Genomic DNA, 18,126 nt, shown 5'->3' with positions numbered 1-18,126 from the left:
AGTCCTTGAAAACAGTACAAAATGTGAAAAATAACTATCAAATCATAAACAGATAGTAAAGTGCATGGAACATTAAGGGAGAGGCGAGGGAGGAAAGGAGACAAAACTAGCAGTAACGTTACTATGTCTGACGACAATTGTTGCAGTGCAAGAGTGACAAGAGGAGGGGGAAGGAGGGGCGGTAGGGGAGAGGAGAGAAAGGGTAAGGTGAGGAACAAAACAAGAGACTATCCAAAGGGTCAATGGCTACTCAAGATACTACTGGGGTGGGAGGGGAGGAGAAAAACAAGAAGGGAAGAAGGGGGACAGACAAGCTGTTATCGGAGGTGAAGACCAGTGATAAGAGTAAGTGCTAAGAGTGGTCAAGAAGAGAGGGAGGGGGATGGGCAGGATGAAAGACAAGACAGGCGGCTATGGATTTCAATGCCAGAAGGCAATTGGGGGTACCAGGATTTGAAAGAAGGAAAGTGAAGGAGGAGAGAAAAGGGAGAGGAAGGGGAGGAGGAAGGGAGGCAGATGAGAAAGATAAGGCAAGACTAAGGGGAAAAAGGGGGACACTGGCGGGCGGCATGGGGGACACAGACACTGGCGGGGCAGGGGGGACACACTGGCGGGGGCAGGGGGTACACAGACACTAGTGGGGGGCAGAGGGGACACAGACACTGGCGTGGGGCAGGGGAGACACAGAGACACTGGCAGGAGGCAGAGGGGACACAGAGACACTGGCGGGGGGCAGGGGAGACAGAGACACTGGCAGGGGGCAGGGGGACACAGAGACACTGGCAGGGGCAGGGGGACACAGACACTGGCAGGGGCAGGGGGACACAGAGACACTGGGGGGGCAGGGGTGACACACAGACACTGTTGGGGCGCAGGAGAGACACAGAGACACTGGCGGGGGCAGGGGAGACACAGAGACACTGGTGGGGGTCAGGGGAGACACAGAGACACTGGCAGGGGGCAGAGGGGACACAGAGACACTGGCGGGGGGCAGGGGAGACAGAGACACTGGCAGGGGGCAGGGGGACACAGAGACACTGGCAGGGGCAGGGGGACACAGACACTGGCAGGGGCAGGGGGACACAGAGACACTGGGGGGGCAGGGGTGACACACAGACACTGTTGGGGCGCAGGAGAGACACAGAGACACTGGCGGGGGGCAGGAGAGACACAGAGACACTGGTGGGGGTCAGGGGAGACACAGAGACACTGGCAGGGGGCAGAGGGGACACAGAGACACTGGCGGGGGGCAGGGGAGACAGAGACACTGGCAGGGGGCAGGGGGATACAGAGACACTGGCAGGGGCAGGGGGACACAGACACTGGCAGGGGCAGGGGGACACAGAGACACTGGGGGGGCAGGGGTGACACACAGACACTGTTGGGGCGCAGGAGAGACACAGAGACACTGGCGGGGGGCAGGGGAGACACAGAGACACTGGTGGGGGTCAGGGGAGACACAGAGACACTGGCAGGGGGCAGAGGGGACACAGAGACACTGGCGGGGGGCAGGGGAGACAGAGACACTGGCAGGGGGCAGGGGGACACAGAGACACTGGCAGGGGCAGGGGGACACAGACACTGGCAGGGGCAGGGGGACACAGAGACACTGGGGGGGCAGGGGTGACACACAGACACTGTTGGGGCGCAGGAGAGACACAGAGACACTGGCGGGGGCAGGGGAGACACAGAGACACTGGTGGGGGTCAGGGGAGACACAGAGACACTGGCAGGGGGCAGAGGGGACACAGAGACACTGGCGGGGGGCAGGGGAGACAGAGACACTGGCAGGGGGCAGGGGGACACAGAGACACTGGCAGGGGCAGGGGGACACAGACACTGGCAGGGGCAGGGGGACACAGAGACACTGGGGGGGCAGGGGTGACACACAGACACTGTTGGGGCGCAGGAGAGACACAGAGACACTGGCGGGGGGCAGGGGAGACACAGAGACACTGGTGGGGGTCAGGGGAGCCACAGAGACACTGGCAGGGGCCAGGGGAAACACAGAGAGACTGGCAGGGGCTGGGGAGTCACAGAGACACTGGCGGGGGGCAGGGGAGATACACAGACACTGGCGGGGTCAGGGGAGACACAGAGACACTGGCAGGGGGCAGGGGAGACACAAATACACTGGCGGGGGGCAAGGGAGACACAGAGACACTTACCGGGGGCAGGGGAGACACACAGACACTGGCGGGGGGTAGGGGAAACACACAGACACTGGCAGAGGCCGGGGAGACACACAGACACTGGCGGGGGGCAGGGGAGACACACAGACACTGGCGGGGGGCAGGGGAGACACAGAGGCACTGGCCGGGGGCAGGGGAGACACACAGACACTGGCGGGGGGCAGGGGAGATACACAGACACTGGCGGGGGCAGGGGTGACACACAGACACTGGCGGGGGCTCACTAAGGGGTCAAATAAGGGAAAGGCTGGTGGCGTACCGTGGTGGACAGGGGTAGACAGGGCCTTCGTTGTCCAAACTTCTGGTGGATCATAGGCCTCTGGAGATGCTGACTTTCCGAGTGAGACTAAAATACTATCACAAGTGCCACGCGCAACCATATAGAATTGCGCTGACATTAGTGACCACAATGCAATTATATAGGCCCACAGACACCAAAATAGTATTAGTAAACACAGGCCCTTTGCAACCAAACACTGTTACCCGTTTACTAGAAAACAAAATCCATTTGCACTGGCCACCAGCAACCATAATAGTTCAGGCCACAAGTAACCAAACTACAGTTACCCAGGCAAATAGCAACTAATACACAATTACTCATGGTAACCTACAACCGGAATATAGTTACTCCTGCCACTTGCAATGGTAATATAGTTACTTGGGCCATTAGCAACCAAATACTGTTGCCCAGGCTACTAACAAACAAAATACTGTTGCATAGGTCCCAGAAACTGAAATACAGTTACGCAGGATAGAAAGTCACTAGAAACCAACATACAGTTGCCATCGACTGCTGCAACAAATCCCCAATGGAAACTACCAGGCCTTTATGACTGTCCTTCCACTCCCTCACCCTCTCCCACTTGTCAACACCATTGTGGCTTCTGCTCTGATATCCATACATGCACATGGGTGCATGGTGCCGATGTATACCCAATCTGGTGCAACCTTGAACATCTCCGATACTCATCTGGTGTTTTAGGGTAACAGAAGACCATCCATTGTGCTGTGAAGGCCTTTCAGTCAATGCTCTAAGCACTGGTCCACATGTCCTTAGTCAAGTGTCCTTTTTGCCCTATAGAGTGCTGTGGTGCCTGCCACATTGTAATCATAACCTTGTCTTACACATTCCAGTACTGCTTTGTGAGAGAAAAACTATCGGCCGTGGAAGTCCCAGTGGGGGATCAACTTTTCCCATGACTCAGCGGAACCCAGTACTTTTGACAAATCAATAAGGCAAGAGATCTATTGCCAGCATTGTAGCCTACACCAGGCACTGTCTGTCATGGGACTTGTGATATTTCTAGCCACACTCAGATGCTTCCATAACGTTATGCAATGGGGGGTCGATGCTATGCGCTGCTATGATGCAAGGGTAGAGCTTGGCGGGCTTCACTCTGTGCCCTGCACTGGTGTAGCTGAGGTATTTTCAGTGGTATTAGCACAGACTGGTGGAGGCATGCTACTTCTCTGATAGTACGGAAAGGGGTGCACCTCAGATCTTTTGAATTCTTCCCATGCCTATGCATGGTGCCACTTCATATGAGGGCGCATAGATGGTACTCAGGTTTTCACCTTCCGTCCCTCGGCACACACTTTTCCGGCAGAGTGTTCATGAGTCAAGGTTCAGTCACTTTTTGCCACGCTTTTGGCTTTCATACAGTGGCGCAGCCAGGATTGTCCTGCGGCCTTAAGTAAATGTAGTTGTGCCCACCTCAAGTGAAGCCTGTGGCCCCCGGCGGAATATGCCAGAGCGGCCGAGCATTGCGAGGGAGACAATCCTACTGATGGGGGTTCAGGATGGTTCTCCCCCCGATTAAATTGTTTAAATAATGGGTTAAAATTAAGAACTGTAGGGACAGTTAAAAAAACGGTTCTGTGTTCATTCATCCCCAGATTATTTTCGCAGAGTTTTTTGCCGAAATTCTTTGGCCGAAAAAATTCATCAAATTTATTTTTTATTTTTTTCGGGGGCATTACTCCTCCGAGCCCCCCTCCCTTTTTTTATTCTCTATCCTCCCGCCACCTCTACCTCTTATACCCTATATTTTCCGATGAGCTTTTTTCGGCCAAAGGTGTGAGGCACAAAATTCAGTGCTAATAAAAGAAACTTGCGATGAATGAACGTTGTACCGAAAAAACAAGAAAACCTACAGCACAAGGTACATTGTGGTTCTGCCCCCATGGTCCTTCCAGTAAGGCCCCTAGAGACATATTAAGACCCATTGCTCCCTTTGTGCTAAAGCCAAGTAACTTTAAACTGTGGTGGCTATTAAGCATAATGACTATCCCCCTGTCAGTATCCAGAGTGCATCCCTTTGTCTTCTTTGAAACTGTCTGTCCTCTGCATTCCTTTACAGGGTGGGTTGTCTTTCATAGTGTTGCTAGAACGGTCTGTTGTGATATAAATAAAGTAGATATTTTTTACACAAATTTGACTGACAGTCCTTTTTATCATTGGGTAATAATTGTATTTTCGCTGTGTTGCTGCTAACCAATGTTCCCCAACCTTTCGAAGATGGGCCTGCCGTTCCGTACAAGTTACCAAAATTGGACAAGGAGGTCTATCATTTGCTTGTTATTACAATTTGTTTGGATCCCTTCCGGTGTAGTAGAGGCGCAGGGCTGATTGATGGTTAAGAAACCAATAATCACCCCTGGACCACTGGTACACCGGAAGTTGATTTGTCGACTGCATGATTGCTTTTTAGTAAGATTGGGCAAGGTTTTAACTGGCAGCCCTGCCCCCTTTGGAACCTGACCCTACAGAAAACTCCACCCCCCGCCCCCCACCGCCGGCACTTGTGGGATCCCCACTCTGTCTTGCTCATGGGGGCCTTTTCCTTACATCTACTATTGATACTGGTCCTTAGCACCAGAAACCTGTCCCATTTCTGATGAAAAAGTCATTGGGTTGGGTTCCCACTCCCCGATTGTTTCGCCAGGGACCTGTGCTCATACCTACATAACCTCTGGTTTTAATCCGAATACTCAGAGAGTTTTTGCGCTCATCTCTGGGATTTGCGGCCTTCCGAGCATCTCCAGCCACGCCTCCACGTGATTGGCTACAAGAAGACTATTAGTGGGCAATTACATGGAGATGTCGGTGGAGACACTGTAAGGTGGGCAAATCCCACCCATACTTTGCTTCAGTCACCACACAGCATAACGTTTCACTACTTTTTTTAAATATGTGTGCTGAGCATGTGGTCATGGTCTTGCGAACATGTGGGCGGGGCATTCCGGTGACGTAGATCTCTGGGCATTTCATTTTGAAATGTAGGCAGGTATGCCTGTTTTGCAGAGCTGTCAATAATGACGTCCTTGTTTTCCCAGATAACCACAGAGTAAAGACGGCCTGCGAGGATGACAAGCTGCGGCTGCACTGTCGGAACACCTCGGTGCTCGCCATCTACTCCGCCAGCTACGGGAGGACACTACGTGGCAGCGCAGACTGCGCCTCCTCTGGCCCCGACATCGGTACGTGACCTGGCACGCACCGCCCCGCCCAAACCACACATTGATGCAGGTCATTGCAGCCCTCCCCAGTGTGAGATGGACTCTGTGCATTGGCGCGGGAAACCCAAGGGGTGCGTGAGACTGGGAGGCAAGTGTGAGCCTGTGATCTGATTGCATTCATTGGGAATTAGGGCATTTTGACTATCAACATTTTCCTGGGCGGGTGATTCCATTGAAGTCTATAGAAAACAAGTGCTGTATTGGGAGGGTGAAAATGTCCCCAAAGCAGGAGACGCCCTCCAGATGCGTGCGAGTTGAGAGGTATGTTTAACAACAATTCTGCTGACAGATACTATGGTGCTGAGGATGCAGAAAGGGGAGTGGGGCCGACACGCTGACCCAGAGAGAACAGAAACAAACTGAGAGATAGTTATTATTATCATTATTATCATTATTATTACTAATAATAATACAATTATTCATTTTAATGTTATTATTATGCGCCCTTAGGATTCAGATTATGTTTGTGCCATTTAGTTGTGTTAACTTCTTAAGAGTGTAAAGGTGAGCGGGGCCCTGAAGCAGTCGCCACAATTTCCATCAAAGAACACTTGGGCCCATCAAAAACCCACGCCACAAGAATGGAAGACTCAGCCATGGGGCAAAGTTACTGTCTTTTATTAGCAAACAAAACGACAGGGATCACACCAGGAACACAAATATCCTCCGGAGCTCTCGTCTTCTAAGCATGTGTCACTTGGTTTTATTCCGGTGTGATGTCACAAGTTCAGGTTCCAACCCACAAACCTATCAGCTGATTGCATTGGGCAGTTTGGGTAAGTTGCATATAGAGGATATACAGGTTAGCTCTACGATTGGATAGCCATGTCTAGGAGCCCCTCTTAAGGCTACCCCTACTAGTATCAATCTACAATGTTGCTGCGTCGCAGAGAGTCCAATGGCCCTTGCAATAAATTATCCCCACGTGAATGGTGAATCTGGATTGGTCAGAGTGTGCCCTCCCATCCCTGGGACCATGGACAGTTACCTGGCTGGGTGTTACTTTTCAAGGCAATGGGAATAAACATGGGGGTACAAAGTGTTCCCTAATGTTGCAATTCTCGGATCACTTAGGCCTGTGAGATTGCATTCAGTTGATCGTCCAGATGCAACACTTGTAGCTTCTTTTCCCCTGGTTCGATGGGAACAGCTCTCCATGTCTGCCTTGGTTGAATGGGCGTTGTCTTGTTCGTCTGGGTCACATGTGCTGAGACCACGAAATTAAGCCCTCTTGCCTGTAATTATGAGGATTTTAGCCTGGCTTTCTGCAAGTGACTTATTGTCTTGGTAACTGGAACTTTTACAACTATAATTGTCTTTGGCTGAGTGCCTTTGTTTCTGCTCGCCTCTAGCTGCGGCGATCGTGTCACCTACTCCATGTGCTTTGTCAGAGATGCTCAGGTCCTAGGCGCAGGAGCGACGCTGTACCAACCACCCCCTCAATGGTTTTAGTGCCTGCAAGACAGAGCTTACACAGGCCTCTTTAACCAGAGCGGGGAAGGAGGGTTAGGGTCTCGATGATTGGATAGGTAGAGGGAGTTATAGGAATACCGGATAGAGGGTTGGGAAGGAGTTATGGATAGGACTGGGGATTTTAGGGTAAACGATGTCTGCACACTTTCCTCAAACTGGCTGATGGAACTGCCGTAGCACCTCTACATGTAAAGGTGCTGCCACCCTCACCAGATCCCTGAACAGAGATGAAGGTGCTCCCTGAGCCTTACAGCAACATACTCTAATTAGCAACAAACAATTGTTGACATTAGTCCTTTTACATTTTCATGAACACAGTCACATGCACTAGCACACTTAGCTTTGCTTTGGTCTTTAAAGTCCTGTCCTGCAAGGCTGTCAAGTCCTGTGCCACGTCCTTGCAGTCCGAGATTCAGGTTCGAGTCGGATTCAAACTAAAAGAAAACAGAGGACAAGCATTAGCGTTTTGTCTTTCGTTCTGCTGAACACACACTCTCTCTCAATCACTCTCAACATGCATTCAGCGTTCGTAAAATAAACAATCCAGGAATCTAGGAGTGCGCTGCCGCACGTGGCTTTATCAAGCTCCAATGGAACTTTCTGCCCCGGACACGGTCTTCCCTCAGACCGGGTGTCGGAACGCGGCCTTTCCTCAGACCGGGTTCCCCAAGCTAGTGCTTCTTTATCTCACGCGCCCTTCCGGCGCTTTTCCCAAAGATTAATGCACCCAAAACATGCTCAGTTAGCAACACAACTTTCCCGTAAAATCCGCCCACTTAGCTTTTGCGTGGTGCGCAGGGGCTCAGAAAGGGGTCGGGATATGCCCCCTGCGCTTTCCCTAAGATCCCAAACTCTCCCTGGGATGAGCGGCACTTATCTTGTGTCTGCGAGGGGCCGGATCGTGGTTCCTGTGGGCGTTGGCCCCTCGCGTATGGATTCCGGGGAGCTGCTGGGCTCACGTCCTCTCTCCTCGGCGTCTCGAGCACAAGCCCCGTGCCTTGGAGCTTGCGCATGCGCATTCGCCGCGCGCCACACCCAGCGCGGCTTCCTATTGGCTCGCGGGCCCGCGAAGCCTGCTGGGAATTGTAGTTCCGGCGGGCTGAATACTGGATCAGTCTGCAGAAAGGGCACAACAGCCCTTTAAAGTATGGAAACCCTTTGGGTCCGGGTTTCTTCATGGTCCCTGGCCCCACAGTCCCAATAGTACCGGGCCCTGGGCCAGTCTTACCCCTGACAGCACTCCCCCTCCCACGGAAGGCAGGTCCCCCAGGTTTTTCAGGGTAGTTTTTGTGGAAGGTGCGCAGCAATCGTGGGGCATGTACATGGTATGAGGGTTCCCAGGAGCGGTCTTCAGGTCCGTACCCCACCCAGTCGATTAAGTAATAGACTTGGCCATTCTTTTTTTTAGAGTTCAGAATTCCCCGGACTTCATATTCTGGCTCCCCCTGTACAAGTACCGGGGGTGTTTTTTGAGTGCGTACCCCAGGCGGGGCTGGTTTCAACAATGACGTATGGAAAGTTGGGTGGATTTTCATCTGAGGGGGCAGGGCCAGTCGGACCGCTACTGGGTTGATTACTTTTTCAATGCTGAATGGGCCTAGATAGCGAGGTTGTAACTTTTTGGGTCCCTCTAATCGTAAATTACGAGTGGACAACCATACCAAATCGTTTTTATGGTATACAGGGCTAGCACGTCGATGTTTATCGGCGTAAGTTTTGTACATTTTTTTGGCTTTTACGAGATTGTCCTGCACCTCCTTCCAAACCTGCTCCATTCCGATCCGTTGTCCTGCTAATGTAGGCAGTGCCGCTTCTGTTGTAGGGACGGATGAAGGTAATATCCGTGGATGTCTTCCGTACAAGCAGAAGAACGGGGATCGTTTTGTGGAAGAATGAACAGCATTATTATATGCCATTTCTGCTAGCCAAGTATGTTGAACCCATGTTGTCTCCCGTCCTGCGGCTAAGCAACGCAGGAACTGTTCAAGCCCCTGGTTCACACGTTCGGTTTGGCCGTCCGTCTCGGGATGATATCCCGAGGATAACCGAACTTCCATACCAATGATGTTACAAAATTCACGCCAGAACCTGGAGGTAAACTGTGGGCCCCTATCTGTGATTATACGGCAGGGAAGCCCATGTAGCCGAACCACGTTTTGCAGGAATAATTCAGCGATTTCTTTAGCTGTTGGAACCCCTTTACAGGGGATGAAATGGGCCATTTTTGAAAAGGCATCCACTACCACCAGTATGGAGGTAAACCCCTGCACTTGTGGAAATTCAACTATTAGGTCCATGGTTACTGTATGCCAAGGAGTAGTTGGTGTTGGCAGGGGGCGTAGGAGGCCTGCCGGTTTCTGGTGATCGGCTTTGTTCCGAGCGCATACTGCACACTGTCCTACATATTGTTGGACATCAAGCCGCCACTTTGGCCACCAAAAATGTCTCCCCACCAGTTCTAGAGTTTTTGTCTTACCGGGATGACCCGCTAGGGAGGAATCGTGACACCAAGACATCGCCTGTTCTTGTAGCTGGGGCGTAGGCAAGTACAATGATTGCCCATGATATGGGAGCCCGTCCAGAATGGTGTGCTGTGGGTCTTGCTTGCACCATTGGTGAAGATCATGCACAGAAAGTTCTTTTTGAATGCTTTCAAAGATGCTGGTAGTTAAACCCAGTATGTGCTTCGGAGAGACTATTGGCCGAGACGCGATTTTTATTTCCTCAGAGACCTTATCAGGATAGCGGGACAAAATGTCAGCTTTCCGATTGTTTGTTCCTGGTCTGTATGTGATTATAAAATCAAATTCTGCGAAATATTGGGCCCAACGCAATTGACGTGGACTCAAGGTCTTGGCAGTCCTAATAAACTGAAGATTGCGATGGTCTGTAATAACCGTCACTGTGTGACGTGCCCCCATTAAGTAGTGCCGCCACTCGCCAAAGGCTGCCTTTATGGCCAATAGTTCCCTGTCTGCGATGATGTAATTGACTTCTGCTGGAAGCAGTTTCCTTGAATAATAGGCCACTGGGTGTAAAAGCCCCGTCTGAGGATCACGTTGGGACAGAACAGCTCCCAGCGCATGGCTGGAAGCGTCCGTTTCCACCACAAATGGTTGGGACAAGTCCGGATGTCTCAATACCGGTGCATCGGTAAAGGCCTTCTTGAGCCGTTGAAAACCCTGCTCAGCCAAGGCGTCCCAAATAAACGGGCAGCCCTTACGAAGAAGTCTTGTGATTGGTGTTACCAACTCAGAGAAATTCTTGACGAACCGTCTGTAGAAGTTTGCAAACCCTAGAAAGGATTGTACGTCTTTGACATTGGTTGGCGGGGGCCAATCAAGAATGGCCTTCACCTTTTTTGTATCCATTTGTACGCCTGTCGGAGTAAGGTAGTACCCCAAGAATTCCACGGTAGTACGGTGGAATTCACATTTCTCGAGTTTGGCATATAGATGGTATTCCCTTAACTTTTGTAAAACAGCGCGTACATGCTGAACATGATCTTCTAGGCTATGGGAATAAATGAGGATGTCATCGATGTACACGACGGCACAGACGTCTAAATATTCCCGAAGAACCTCATCTAGGAAATGCTGAAAGGCAGCAGGTGCGTTACAGAGACCAAATGGCATAACCTGATATTCATACAATCCGAATTTTGTTCGGAAGGCGGTTTTCCACTCGTCACCTTCGCGCACCCGCACAAGATGGTAAGCCCCACGAAGATCCAGCTTAGTATAGATAACCGCGTCCCTAACCTGATCTAGAAGGACGGGAATGAGTGGAAGTGGGTAACGGTTTTTGATGGTTATCCGATTCACCCCGCGGTAATCTATGCAGGTCCTGAGTTCTCCGGACTTCTTCGGTACGAAGAACAAGGGAGAAGATACTGGAGAGTTAGAGTGTCTAATAAAGCCATTTTGCAAGTTGGCTGTAATATATTCTCGAAGGTGTTCGTTTTCAGCCTCGGTCAAGGCATATATACGGCTGCACGGTAACGTTGCCCCAGGCTCAAGATCGATCCGGCAATCAAATGGCCGATGTGGGGGCAGAGTTTCAGCGGCTTTCTTATTGAAAACATCTATAAAGTCTGAGTACTCTGTGGGTAGTTCTTCTAAACGCACTTCCGGCTGGACATTAGTAATGCCTGCGAGTTGAATAGCCGCAGCCACCGGCTGTTTACAATGCTCCCGACAATAAGGAGAGGAAAGGTTTATCAAACCGGAGGTCCAGCAAACCTGAGGATCGTGTTTTCTCAACCAGGGTAACCCTAAGATAAGTCCGAACTGCGGGGCAGCAATTAAGTCAAAGGCAATGTATTCCCAATGCCCAATACCACAACTCAGGGTCACTAAATGAGTGTTATGTGTGATGGGTCCCGAGCATAGAGGTGTACCATCTACCGCGCGTACGGGCTCAGGTTTTGCCTTTTGTTGGATAGGAATACCCAACCTGGCCGCAAACTGGATATCTATAAAATTACCCGTTGCCCCCGAGTCAATCAACATGGTGACCTCTTTTGATATACCCTGAAAACCAAGACACCCCCTTACCGAAATGTGTGGGGCAAAGTTGGGACTACCTTCTATTGGGGCCCTGCAATGAGTCAGGCTCGACCGGGTGACCCCCACTACCGACGAGCCGAGGCGTTTCCCTGAGTCTTGGGCTTTGTGGGGCATTCACGAACAAAGTGTCCGGACTTCCCACAGTACATGCATACACCATCCTTTCTCCTCCGTTCTTTTTCTTCTTTTGATAGGGGACCGCGAACCGACCCAATTTGCATCGGCTCGTCTCCATCTGACTTGTCCATTGACCCTCGTGCCCCTTTAAATTGGTCAAACCTGGCTACTGGACGGGTCTCTCCTTTTTTCCTATCCCCCCGTCGCTCCGCTTGACGATGATCCAATCGCATCGCCAAATCGATCATATCCGAGCATTCCCGGGGTTGGGGGTCAACCTGAGCTATAAGATCTTTCAAATCATCCCTCAATCCCTGATAAAATAGGGACATGCATTTGTCGCGTGGCCATTCGGCTTCGGCTATCAATCGATTGAACTGAGTGACATAGGTCACTAGTTCCTTATTTCCCTGCCTCAATGTCAGCAACTCCCGATCCTTACACAGGGTAGCAGCCCTACGATTGAATATTTTCTCAAATTCACAGAGAAACTCGTCCCAATCATAAAGGATAGTATTGTCCTTTTGGACTAAAGGATTCGCCCATGCTGCTGCATCTCCTGTGAGATAGGAGATAACAAAAGCAGTCCTAGACTGATTGGATCGGAATGCTGTTGGTTTCGTAAGGAAATGGAGGCGGCATTGCATAATAAAGGTGGTGAATTTTTGCGGATCTCCTGCATAACGCTCAGGTGGAGCCAAAGGAATCAGGGGCTCTGGGGTGACTTGAACCTGTACTGGTGCGTGACTCGGCAAAGGTGCTGTTTGTGCGGCCAAACTTCGTACCTGCGCTGACAACGTGGCATAGTCCTGTCTGGACGCCGCTAGCTCGCTTTGCAGGTCCTGCAACACCTTGGCAATCTCTTCCATTTTGGTAATGGGGGGGGTGGCTACACCACTCAGGCGCCTGAATATACGTGGGCTTGTGCTTCTGTCAGAGATGCTCAGGTCCTAGGCGCAGGAGCGACGCTGTACCAACCACCCCCTCAATGGTTTTAGTGCCTGCAAGACAGAGCTTACACAGGCCTCTTTAACCAGAGCGGGGAAGGAGGGTTAGGGTCTCGATGATTGGATAGGTAGAGGGAGTTATAGGAATACCGGATTGAGGGTTGGGAAGGAGTTATGGATAGGACTGGGGATTTTAGGGTAAACGATGTCTGCACACTTTCCTCAAACTGGCTGATGGAACTGCCGTAGCACCTCTACATGTAAAGGTGCTGCCACCCTCACCAGATCCCTGAACAGAGATGAAGGTGCTCCCTGAGCCTTACAGCAACATACTCTAATTAGCAACAAACAATTGTTGACATTAGTCCTTTTACATTTTCATGAACACAGTCACATGCACTAGCACACTTAGCTTTGCTTTGGTCTTTAAAGTCCTGTCCTGCAAGGCTGTCAAGTCCTGTGCCACGTCCTTGCAGTCCGAGATTCAGGTTCGAGTCGGATTCAAACTAAAAGAAAACAGAGGACAAGCATTAGCGTTTTGTCTTTCGTTCTGCTGAACACACACTCTCTCTCAATCACTCTCAACACGCATTCAGCGTTCGTAAAATAAACAATCCAGGAATCTAGGAGTGCGCTGCCGCACGTGGCTTTATCAAGCTCCAATGGAACTTTCTGCCCCGGACACGGTCTTCCCTCAGACCGGGTGTCGGAACGCGGCCTTTCCTCAGACCGGGTTCCCCAAGCTAGTGCTTCTTTATCTCACGCGCCCTTCCGGCGCTTTTCCCAAAGATTATTGCACCCAAAACATGCTCAGTTAGCAACACAACTTTCCCGTGAAATCCGCCCACTTAGCTTTTGCGTGGTGCGCAGGGGCTCAGAAAGGGGTCGGGATATGCCCCCTGCGCTTTCCCTAAGATCCCAAACTCTCCCTGGGATGAGCGGCACTTATCTTGTGTCTGCGAGGGGCCGGATCGTGGTTCCTGTGGGCGTTGGCCCCTCGCGTATGGATTCCGGGGAGCTGCTGGGCTCACGTCCTCTCTCCTCGGCGTCTCGAGCACAAGCCCCGTGCCTTGGAGCTTGCGCATGCGCATTCGCCGCGCGCCACACCCAGCGCGGCTTCCTATTGGCTCGCGGGCCCGCGAAGCCTGCTGGGAATTGTAGTTCCGGCGGGCTGAATACTGGATCAGTCTGCAGAAAGGGCACAACAGCCCTTTAAAGTATGGAAACCCTTTGGGTCCGGGTTTCTTCATGGTCCCTGGCCCCACAGTCCCAATAGTACCGGGCCCTGGGCCAGTCTTACCCCTGACATGCTTGAAGCCTGTCTCTCCCTTGTCATCCGTTTCAGAGACCCATAGCTTCTATATCATTCCCTATGACTTCTCCATGTTAATAGCAGTAGGCATGTGCAAGCTAAATATATGAACTCTTTGCATCTTGCGGTTTCAGCTTTGGCGAAAAAGATATGAACACACCTATATGCACATGTATCTGTCCTCTACATACGTGGGCCACAAGCATGTGCTTCGTGCCTACATGCAATAAACTAGTGCAGGCTTGTGTAACTTTATGAATGGATGAGAATGTACTTCATGTATAATGCAGCTACGTCGTGATGTCAGTGATGACGTTATTGATTTCTGGCCTTGCATTCAGTCGACTTGCTCGATCGATGTAATTTCCATATTGTCCAAGTCATCTATTGGGTATGATCTGAACGGTTGTCTGAGCGAATAGCGCTTCTCACACCTGCAATACATTGAGGTTCGTGTTGATGGACGTAGAAGCGGGGCACATCTGTCATTTCTCTGCCTTCATGCTGAGGGTCGTGTGGGGGGCATGAGGGTTAGATTTGGCCGCCTATATGCAAGTGTATTAAACAATAAGTGGTATTTACATGCAGAAGAATATTAATAGATTATATTTTTAACAATGTGTTTTAATATATGACAGTCGTATTGTTCATGTTTCATATCATGCTTATTCTAACGTTGCAAATTGTACAAATATAACTCATTTTTTTTCTTTACAATTGTAAAGACAAAAAGAATAAATGCATATGAACAGATGGCGGGTTAGGCGAATCATTTCACCAGTAGCGCTGGTGGCATCGAGGATGGGGGGCTCTGTAGACATAGGGGTTCAGAACAGTTGGTTCGTGAGGGATGTTATGACACTTTGCAGGGGGTTGTGGGCATTATAGTTTGGGGGTGCTAGAATTGAAAGCGACATATATCTTTAAGGGACACATGAAGTTGAGGGTCATGTGGGGGAGCTAGCTGAATAGGGGTAGAGGGCCTATAGTTTATTGGGAGATGGATTGTGTGGAGTATTTTGGGACAAGGCTGTTCAGTGATTTCACTACTAAGGCGAGGCCGCTGTAGCAGGGGCCGATATATATTGCGGTGGGGCACACCTTATGTATAAAAGAGGCAGTCAGTCAATCAAAGACACTGAGTCCCATACTGGGAAGACCATGGGGCCATGTGTGAGAGACTGTGGGAATGGGGTTTCTACAGAGTTTCCAATCACAGCCACAGAGTCCCAGAGCGGGTAAGGCTGTTGGTCCCTGTTTTGACAGTGTTTAGACCTTGGGTGGCCTGGATTCTACCATCACAAACACAAAGTCCCGAGCTGGTAAGGCCATTGGACCAGTGTTGTGAGTATGTAGACCTTGTGTGGCATGGAGTCTTCCACGACAGATACAGAGTCCCACAGTGGGGAAGGATGTGGGGCCCTGTGGTGACAGTAGACACTTAGAAGTGAGTTGGTGGTGTGAATGCCTCTATCTCCACTTGCCTACCTCTGTATAGCAAGGTAGGATTAAATGATGTAGCGTGTCAGCTGTCATGGCTGATGTTTCAGGAGAGAGGGGCTGAATCTGATGGGTTTATGTGTAATGGCTCTGATGTAGTGCTGCAACCCTTGTGTATTACCCTCTATGTGGCATTGAAAGTCTGGGATCCTTGATCTTCAACCTGCTGCTTTGTCTTCCCAGAGTGCCTTGCTCCAGTTGCCCTGCGGAAGGTTTCCCGGAAATGCCACGGAAAGCAGAACTGCACAATCCTCGCTGATACAGCCAGCTTTGGGGACCCCTGCTTCCCTGGGATCAGGAAAGAACTCAGTGTCTCATACACGTGTGGTAAGGGGGTGCTGACCCATCACAAACCATTCACCTTCCAGGACTGCAAATGAATAGCACCAATGCATGCTATCCAAATACTTGCTACCACACACAGCTCTGACAATCATTTACATTCTGCTGATCAGCAGCTGTGCTATCACAATACCAGTACCCAAACACCACTGTGGCAATGCATGTCAATCCCGCTGTGCAGGCCTCCTGCTGTCGCAATTCTGGGATGTTCAGACTGCTGTGGCAATGCATGTCAGTTCTTCTGTGCTGCACCCCTTCTACGGCAGTGACCATTGCGACAATGAATCCTGCTGTCACAATACTGCGACCTACACACTGCTTTGACAATGCATGTCAGACCTGCTATACTGCAGCCCTTCTATGACAATACTGGGACCCACTGTGGAAATGAATGTCAATCATGCTGTGTAGTACACCTGCTGGTAGAATTCTGGAACCTACACACTGCTATGGCAATGCATGTCACTTCTGCTGAGCTGCACCCTTGTTATTGCAATACTGTGTCCCACACATTGCTGTGGGTGTAACTTGCATAGCGACTGTGCCACTGCTACTCATAGGGAGATGTTACGGGGTTATCATATAGACTTATTCACCAAGCCCGCATAGAGGTGGCCCCCCAAGCCGATAGTGATGTTGACGCGTGACAAGGACAGGCCAGTCATCAATCTTAGGGACTGCAACAGCTTTTTGTTATAAAGACACTTTTAGATGGACGGTATTCACATGCTCAGAGATAATTTATAGCAAATGACAGGTTGGTCCGCCGAGAGCAGAAAGTTGCCTATGTGGCAGTTCCAAATTTTCCATTGCACAGTCATTTCCTCCATTTCATGTGGGCAGGTCACATATGGGAATTCCTCAGCCTGGCCTTCAGGTTGTCTTCTGCATACTCACTAAACTAATATAGCTGGTAGTGGCATCCCTCAGGCAATGAGGCGTTAGAGTTATCATGTCACAGCTGAGGTGAAGCTAAAAAGAGTAAGAACAGATAGTTATTTTTTTTTATTATTATTATTATTTTTTTTTACTTTTGCTTTTATCAATCTTTTGATTTTGCAAAGTCGTTTGCTTCTTGTCCTTTCTTTCTTTTTTTTTTGTTTGTGTTCTTTTAGTTTCTGATTATCGTTTCGTTTCCCACCATTACTTTTTGCAGTCGAGTTTTCTGTTAGGCGATCTGGGACTTTCTTTGCGCATTCATCCAGGGCAGCTTTTAGAATTGTTGCCGTCGCTATGGACCACGAAGTCCTAGACCCACTCATTAAGCGACACCACCACACTTCTTCGTCGTATTGAGAAAAAGTTCCAACAGGGGGCCAAGAAAGGATCTTCTCCATATGATGGTCTTTGGGCAGCTTAAGAGGAGGTGTTTTACTGACTCTTTTTCAGATTGGCTCTTACACAGATGACAATGGTTTGTAGCAGAGAGGCCCCTTATGGCCCGGACCTCGTTGGTTGGCAGTAAGTTCAGCCTAGCCCTGAGGAGAGTTGCACGTAAGACTCTATCTGGAAATCTTTTGAATAATTCGAGAGTCGCATCCAGTTTTTTTCGGTTGGGCAGGTAGGTGTTTTAGGAGTTTGTTTTTTTCCGCAATTGTGTGGGTTTCGATCCAGTCCTCCTGGTTCATTTTCTTTTTTATTTTTATTGGATTTCTGGTCAGAGTCTCTTCTGTGCATGCAATGTTTTCTAGGGAAATTATTTGTTTGGATGTCCTTATGGTCAGCATTTTGCAGGTCTCGTTGTTCATTTCTGTGTTTATCAGGTTGTAGAGTGAAGGAGAATCAGGCATGAGAATTTTCCTGAAGAATGACATTTCCCCGGCCTCTTTGGGTGCTTTCAGGGATCTGAGGCCTAGTTCTCTTCTGATCCCAGCGATCAGCATCAAATTAGGAAGTTGGAGTAGCTTCCGCCAGAAGTACCCCTCCAATTTTCCCCAAATCGCAGTGGGAAGAGTGGGAAGGGCATCTCCTCCATAGACCAGACAGGGGACCACTTTTCCTTTGTAGAATTTCAGGACCGGTAACAGAGAGAATCGTCCATACTTCCTGTCGATGATCTGCGCTTGTGTTGTTAGCTTTCGTGTTTTTTCCCACAGATGTTTTTGCATTGCGACTTCTGATTTGGAGCTATCCATCATCACACCGAGGTATTTGTA

The 18,126-nt window shown here is 50.1% G+C and overlaps 1 protein-coding gene across 2 annotated transcripts in view; it reads left to right on the top strand.

Annotated features, from left to right (window-relative positions):
• Positions 1–18,126, top strand: part of LOC138570276 (protein eva-1 homolog C-like) — a 501,916-nt gene that overhangs the window by 361,598 nt on the left and 122,192 nt on the right. For both annotated transcript variants that reach the window (XM_069649046.1, XM_069649045.1), the window contains exons 4-5: positions 5,529–5,672; positions 15,812–15,955. In XM_069649046.1, the coding sequence (XP_069505147.1) occupies positions 5,529–5,672; positions 15,812–15,955 (288 nt within the window). The remainder of the gene's footprint in view (positions 1–5,528; positions 5,673–15,811; positions 15,956–18,126) is intronic.

The sequence above is a fragment of the Ambystoma mexicanum genome, chromosome 2q (assembly GCF_040938575.1).
Source record: "Ambystoma mexicanum isolate Mex_15411 chromosome 2q, UKY_AmexF1_1, whole genome shotgun sequence".
NCBI lineage: Eukaryota > Metazoa > Chordata > Amphibia > Caudata > Ambystomatidae > Ambystoma > Ambystoma mexicanum.
Note: the sequence above shows the minus strand (reverse complement) of the source record. Positions and strands in the feature narration are given on the sequence as shown.